This window comes from Medicago sativa, chromosome 2, assembly GCF_051527215.1.
Source record: "Medicago sativa cultivar Bolivia chromosome 2, Bolivia_mono, whole genome shotgun sequence".
NCBI lineage: Eukaryota > Viridiplantae > Streptophyta > Magnoliopsida > Fabales > Fabaceae > Medicago > Medicago sativa.
In genome coordinates, this window is record NC_140750.1 from 4,848,922 (window position 1) to 4,856,743 (window position 7,822).

General features: G+C 31.8%; 1 protein-coding gene across 1 annotated transcript; it reads left to right on the forward strand.

Annotated features, from left to right (window-relative positions):
• The first annotated feature begins 1,584 nt into the window (after positions 1–1,584).
• Positions 1,585–6,332, forward strand: LOC146943835 (Transmembrane amino acid transporter family protein). Its single transcript, XM_085742103.1, has 6 exons — positions 1,585–1,720; positions 1,935–2,329; positions 3,921–4,054; positions 4,344–4,771; positions 4,865–4,996; positions 5,472–6,332. The coding sequence occupies exons 2-6, from the start codon at positions 1,947–1,949 to the stop codon at positions 5,955–5,957; spliced, it is 1,563 nt and encodes a 520-aa protein (XP_085598229.1). The 5' UTR covers positions 1,585–1,720; positions 1,935–1,946; the 3' UTR covers positions 5,958–6,332.
• Positions 6,333–7,822: the final 1,490 nt, after the last annotated feature.

The window sequence follows — 7,822 nt, forward strand, 5'->3', positions numbered from 1 at the left end:
ATTATAATTCGAGTTTTTTCTTATTTTTTATCCTATAATATACGCGTAGTATAAAAATGTGTCATAGATGTTGAATTTTTTTATGATTTTTTGCATACATGTTTAGCACATTAAAATATAGCTTTACACAAAAAATTAAATTTTTTCGACTAGGGACAAATTAATTATGAATTTTTATTCCCCATAATTATTAATTTCTTAAACAATTTATAATTATTTTGTATCTCGTTTAAAAACTACAAAATTTCATTGTGAAGGTTCTTATCATCTTCTAGTCATGCCTGCAAAATTCGGGAACTAAATTTGACCTGTGAGTATACGCTTACTCGGATCAAAATTTCAATTTTGCACGTTTTGGTTGAAAAATCAAAATAAATTGAAACGACTTCGAAATGCTATGAAACTTTACAGATCCTTTTTATGTATTTTTATAGATGTCTCTGCAAATAATGAGCTCAAAATTTGATTTATAGGTCGAGATTTCCATTGTTTTGTTTTTTGAGTTTTTGACACTTTAAAAATTCATAATTAATTTGCCGTTTGTCGAAATTTTTTAATATTTTGTGTAAAGCCATATTTTAACGTTCTTAACACGCCATATTTTACGATAAAAATTTTGCCGAGGCTCTATAATTTTTCTGGCTCCGCCACTGCCTTCTCCAGAAAAACAATGGAGGTTCAACTGCTGACATAGAAGATCAAATTATCCCCGTTCAAGTTGTGTGTAAGTTCAACATAATGAATCAAATTCAACATATTAGGATTAGAGAGCTAAGTTCTTACCATTAAATTAAATTTGTTTAGTGTGGGTTGTGGTTTTGTTTCCCATATCTTTTTCTTCATCTTTGTTTTATTTTCTGTCTCTTTTTTTTTTTTTTTGTGTTTTTAATAACCAAATTTCTTTTTATTGTTTAAAAAAAGTTTCATTAGCACCAAAAAAAATCCAAAGAATATTAAGATTTTGGAAGATAGAAAACATTTGTGAGGTAAAAATATTGTTCGAAATCAAAATCAAAATCTAAATCAAAATCATTATCAATGGACCCAACCCAATCAATATTTTTTATAGGCATGCACCTAAACAATTTTGAAGATTTATTGATTAAGTATTCCATTCCATTTTGATGGATCATCACAAGTCTCATCATTTTCCACTCCACTCCCCCTAATGACCCCAACAATCATCTCTCAAATTACACTCACAACTCAATCACCACCATTCAATATATCATACATGGCCCACCACTACATTCATCAACGGTCACAATACTTCTTCATGCATTGCATTCCTTTCTGCTACTTTTGTTACCATAGGGACCCACAAGTACTAACACACTCACTCAGCATGTCTCTGCAATGCTCAAAGCAATGAACTGAGTAAGACAGAGACATAGACACACAAATAGAGTATTTTTTACTTTTTCTTTTCCACCTCAAAGAAAGTAATCAAAGTCATACATATCATTATGGTTTCTCGTACCCACAAATCATTTTATATACCCACACTTGTCGACCAAACACTAGGAATCCGCATTAGTACCTAGTTCCAATGTTAAATACACCATTAATAATTCAAAACATCTTAGTATAGTGCTACCTTAATATTTTCAACAAAAAATACAGTGTTACCTTAGCTCACATCTTCTTCTTACTATGTTCTAACTTCATTTTCTTCTTCTTCTCATCCCAACCTTATTACTTTGCTTTGCTATATTTCAAGGTATTTGCTTTATTTTGTACTTATCACTATCTTTGCTAGCACATGTTGTTTTAATTAGTGCATGTCTGGTATCACGATGAACCATCGTGATTTTGTAACACTACACACTTTATAGTTTTTGCAAAATCACGGTCTAACATATCCACTGTGATATCAACCATGCATTTAGTTTCGTTAATGAAATATAAAAATTTGATTATATTTTTTGGATCAGGTGATTTTAGTGATGGAGGAGAGACCAGAGACAGAGCTGATATCAATACCAGCAACACCAAGAGTGTCAACACCAGAGATACTGACACCATCAGGACAAAGGTCACCAAGACAAGGATCAAAGGAAGCTAAATCATCAAATGCATGGACACCAACATCTTTTATATCACCGAGGTTTTTGAGTCCTATAGGGACACCAATGAAAAGGGTACTTATAAACATGAAGGGTTATTTGGAAGATGTTGGTCATCTTACCAAGCTTAACCCTCAAGATGCATGGCTTCCTATAACTGAGTCTCGGAATGGAAATGCTCATTATTCTACTTTTCATAATCTCAATGCTGGTGTTGGTTTTCAGGCTCTTGTTTTGCCTGTTGCTTTTGCTTATCTTGGCTGGTAATCATTCTCTTACATTTTCTTTTACTGCACCCTTCTACAATAATTGATGTGTTTTTAATTTATGGAAACTGCGCATGACATCTACATAAGTTGTTTTCAGCTTATTTCCGTAAGCTATACACGATAGTTTATGAAAACAACTTATAGTATAGTTTGTATGCAAACAATTTGAATTTATTTTATCTTCTGTTGTAATTTGTAAAAATAGCTTATACATAAGCACTTATGCTATAAGTGGTTAATTATTTGGAAACTTTGTTTTGACTTTCAAGTCTTGAAGGGCAATATTACCATTTATTTTAATTTCTTAACCAATCATACCTATAACATGAACAATTATATAGTTGAAAACATTGACTATATTATATATATGAACACAGTGACTGTGAACAATATTAATTAAAATGTTAAAAAATATTAAAATAGCTTTAACAAGAATTTAAATGTCCCTTTTACTTTATTTTATTTTATTGTATCTTGTGTTTTCCATTAGTGGTGCTTTTTAGTGGACACTATTCATACATTATGCAGTAATTAGTAAATATGAAATAAGTATGAGATTGAAATGTCTCTTTATTTCATTTCTGGCAAAAACTTTACTTTCATATTCTATTGAAAAAAATGTTCACTATCACGTTGTGCTGTCCTTTATTTGACATAAAAGGAAGGGATTTTGAAATGCGGGACAAGCTTTCAACAAGCCTGCCTCAATGGAAAGAGATGGGGGAGAAGGCTTGTTAATTTGTCCCTTTATCTTTTGAGTTTCAAAAAGCTAATTTAGCTCCTTGCTTTAAGCAACTTTTTTAATTCTGTCCATATTTTCTCTTTTTGATATTGGCAAAGGGGCCATTGTGTTGGCCATCAAGTTGCTTAGTGGTTACTACTCCCTCCGTCTCACAATATCAGTCGTCTAAGGTTTGTGCGATTATTAAGGAATGATTAATTGTGTTGATTTCAATGGTAAAAGTAGTGACATTTACTAAAATACCCTTATTAATTATGTTAGTGGAATTAAGTTGGATGAAATTTAATAAATAAGGGTATAATGGTGGAGAAAAAAAAAATGCTGCATTGGTATTGTAAATTGACAATTATTTTGAGAAAAAGAAAAAATGTGAAAGAGACAATAATTATGAGACAGAGGGAGTATCTTTTTGGCTTGTGCGTGTTTGAACAGACTTGTTTGAGCTTATCTATTATCGTAACCAGTTGTGAGACTGTTCGAGAGAGTTTATGGAAATAACCTATGACAGGTCCATAACTTGTTTTCAACTTATTTTCATTAACTCTCGAGGATAGCTTATGAAAATAGTTTACAACTTAAATTAAAATAGTTTGATTATTTTATCTTGTTATAGAAATAACCTATACACAAGCACTTATATGATAAGCGTTTATGCTATAAGTGATTAATTGAGTAGTTTACCCAACCAAAGGCCTATGCTTCTATTTCTAGATGTCTAATGCAATAGAATGTGCAATTTGTCCAATTGAACTGATTAGAATAGTTGATATGGAGTGATGTGGTATGAAAAACAGTTCAATCTCATGGTCATACTAAGAAATGTTTCATCCAAATGTTCTGCAGGAGTTGGGGAATTATTTCCTTAACCGTGGCATACTGTTGGCAACTTTACACCTTATGGATTTTGGTTCAGCTGCATGAAGCAGTTCCAGGTAAAAGGTACAACAGATATGTGGAGCTAGCACAAGCAGCATTCGGTAAGTTTGTTTACTTGCTTGTCATCAATTACTTTTTCTAGCTAGTTGCTGTCACATTGCATAAAAGAGTTACCTGATTAACGATGTAAAACTGCATTGAGACATATATCATATAAAACTGTTTCCTATATGGCTCAAAGAACATGTTAGTCACTCAGAAACCTCGGCAAAATTGGCTGAACTTCATGATCAATCTCGTGTTCTTTGTTTGCGTTTTTGTATTTGTTCTAACACATGCTATCCTTGTGGTGTAGTAATGTTTAGTTTATATTTTGTACTTTTGCTGCAGGGGAAAGATTAGGAGTATGGCTTGCTCTTTTCCCAACTGTTTATTTATCAGCAGGAACTGCAACAGCTTTGATTCTCGTTGGAGGGGAGACCATGAAACTGTTCTTTCAAATAGTTTGTGGTCCAACATGTACCTCAAATCCTTTAACAACGGTGGAGTGGTACCTGGTTTTCACTTCTCTATCTATTGTTCTTTCTCAGCTTCCAAACCTCAATTCAATTGCAGGACTGTCACTAATAGGAGCTGTTACGGCCATTACTTACTCCACCATGGTTTGGGTGCTCTCTGTGAGCCAACAGAGGCCACCCTCTATCTCTTATGAACCCTTATCGCTGGCAAAACCTTCTTCTTCATTATTTCTAGCATTGAATGCACTTGGAATTATAGCATTTTCTTTTAGAGGTCACAATTTGGTCCTAGAAATTCAGGTATCAATGATCTTCCCAGAAATTGTTCATGTGTTGCCTTATAATTCAAAACCTCTTTAAAGTATTAAAGATATGCACTTTGTTTTCATGCAGGCCACAATGCCGTCAACGTTTAAGCACCCGGCTCGTGTGCCAATGTGGAAAGGAGCCAAGGTTGCTTATTTCTTTATTGCAATGTGCTTATTCCCTATGGCCATTGGAGGCTTTTGGGCCTACGGGAACCAAGTAAGTAAATTGAATACTGTACTGGAATGATAGAGAGGAGGCACAGCTAGTGAATACTTTATAAAGATGCAAATTTGTTTTGGTTTCAATTCTCACAAAACTTCAACCTGTTTGGATAAACACCTTTATTAAGCGCTTAAAACATAAATGTTTATCATATAGCTGCTTATGTATAAGCTATTTTTATAGCAAAATATAAAATAAAGTTAAACTATTTTTATATAACCTATTAGCTGTTTTCATAAGTTATGGACATGTTATAGGCTATTTCCACAAGTTCTCCGAAATAGTCTTACAAATGTTTGTGAGCGGATAAACTCAAATAAGTCATTTCAGCCCTTCATATTCATATTGTTAACATTTTTATTCTTAATTGTAGTTAGATTAATATGATGTTAGTTTTATTTAAGTAATATATCAAATAAAATAATTGTGTTGCAGCATTCTAAATTTTTGTATTATGATTTTGAAACAGATGCCTAATGGAGGGATTTTGACAGCTCTATATGCATTTCACAGTCATGACATTTCAAGAGGAATTCTAGCCTTAGCATTCCTTCTTGTAGTGTTCAGCTGTTTGAGCAGTTTTCAGATATACTCAATGCCTGCTTTCGACAGTTTTGAAGCCGGCTACACCAGTCGAACAAACCGTCCTTGCTCAATATGGGTTCGGTCAGGTTTTAGAGTTTTCTTTGGATTTGTCTCATTCTTCATAGGAGTGGCACTTCCATTCCTCTCAAGTCTTGCTGGTTTGTTAGGAGGACTCACTCTTCCAGTTACTTTTGCATATCCTTGTTTCATGTGGGTTCTTATTAAACAGCCAACAAAATATAGCTTCAGTTGGTATTTCAATTGGATTCTTGGTTGGTTAGGTGTTGCTTTCAGCTTGGCCTTTTCCATTGGAGGTATTTGGAGTATGGTCAACGATGGACTCAAGTTGAAATTCTTCAAGCCCAATTAAGTTTTAAGTATGATGTGTTGCATCGACACTTTAGATTGAAGGCGTGTCCAGTGTCCAACACCAACACATGTGGTTACATTCAATCATCCTATTTTCACAAATTATTATCAATGTCCACGTGTTAGTATCTGTACATAGTCATTTATGTCATGCAAATGTACATGATGGCTAGATGAACTATAATATGTTGAAAATTGCATGCCTTATTTTTTTAGTGTTATAGCTAGGAAGCTTGTTTGTTATATTTGTATTCATATTTGTTGAGAGTTGAGAACTTTAGAAGCAAAATACTGGTCTAATATGTATCAATTTGTAACCTCTATGAGTTTGAGAAGTGAAAGATAAAATTCCTCAAGGAAATTTGATTAGACTAAAGAACTAATTATGCTATTGCTAATACAATTACATTATGCTTAATGTGTGAGATGAGAAGGTGCAGCACATGATGTGGTGAAGATGCAAACAACTGAGTTGGCTAATCCCAACACAATTCCAAGCTTCACCTGACCCAGCTTCGGAATCGGACGGCCACAGATGATCCTTCCTCCACCATTGATTTTCAGGATTGCAGCTGCAGTTGTACTACCATTCATCTTCTCTTTGTTTTGCTCTATGTTTTGTCCTCTGCTCTTGTTGAACAGAAAGATGCTCTGATTTTCTTCTGCTGCTCTGAGTTTGTTGTTTATGTGTGTTTGTTTGTTTTCTGTTTCTAGATAGATACTACTATATATAGATTGAGTTTGGATATTTTTTACATTGGAACCATGTTACTAAACCGCCCCACGACTTGGTCAATTATAGCAGTACTAAAACTAGAGTAGAGTATTCAGCATGCCACTTGTTTGTTTTGGACTCTTTCTTTGTCCTTTTTCAATTTATTTTACCAATGAAAATTAAGTATTTTTTGTGGTGCCACCCACATCCATGCAACCCATATAGGTGGTATAAATGGGTCCCACACAATATATTATATTTTTTCACATTTCTCAATTATTTAAAGGGTTTATATCCCTTTTAGTCCCTGTAATTTGGACGAATTCCAGTTTTAGTCCCTGTAAAAAAAAAAAGTTTAGATTCTGTCCCTGTAATTTGAGATTCTTCCACTTTTGGTCCCTCCTCTAACCCTGTCAGCAGAATTTGCACATGTGGCACGCTGACTGTGTATTTATTTTTATTTTTTAATTTTTTTATTGTGCCACGTGGCATTTGTGATTTTTTTTAATAAAAAATTCTTAAAAAACGAAAAAAAATCTGAAAAAATAAAAAAAATCTAGAAAAATTTATAAAAATTAAAAATAATGATAAAAATCTGAACAAATATTAAAAAATTATGAAAAAAATGTTAAAAAACGAAAACAAATCTTAAAAAATAAAAAAATTTATAAAAACTAAAAATAATGAAAAAATAACGAAAAATCTAAAAGATTCTGTAAAAAATCTTAAAAAAATTTAAAACGAAAAAAAATAACGAAAAAATCTAAAAAAATAACGAAAAATCTAAAAAAATTTAAAACGAAAAAAAATCTGAAAAATCTTAAAAAATTTAAAAAATCTAAAAAAAAATTTCTGATTATTTGTTTTTGAAAAAAAATCTGAATATTTTGCAAATTTAAAAAATTTTGAATTTTATTTTAAAAAAATTTCAGGAACTTAATTAAGATTTTTTTTATAATTTTTTCGAAAATTTTGATACATATTAATTTTTCCAGATTTTTTTTATTTTTTCATTTTACGAGATTTTTTAAATTTTTCCAGATTTTTATAAATTTTTAAGATTTTTTTATAAATTTTTATAAAATTTTCTAGATTTTTTTATTTTTTTGTGATTTTTTTCCGTTTTAAATTTTTTAAGATTTTTTAAATAT

Bases quoted from the DNA above. Each gene is read 5' to 3' on its own strand.
- LOC146943835 (XM_085742103.1), top strand. From the start codon at position 1,947: ATGGAGGAGAGACCAGAGACAGAGCTGATATCAATACCAGCAACACCA. The intron at 2,330-3,920 runs GTAATCATTCTC...AATGTTCTGCAG, and splicing joins GCTTTTGCTTATCTTGGCTG to GAGTTGGGGAATTATTTCCT. The intron at 4,772-4,864 runs GTATCAATGATC...GTTTTCATGCAG, and splicing joins ATTTGGTCCTAGAAATTCAG to GCCACAATGCCGTCAACGTT.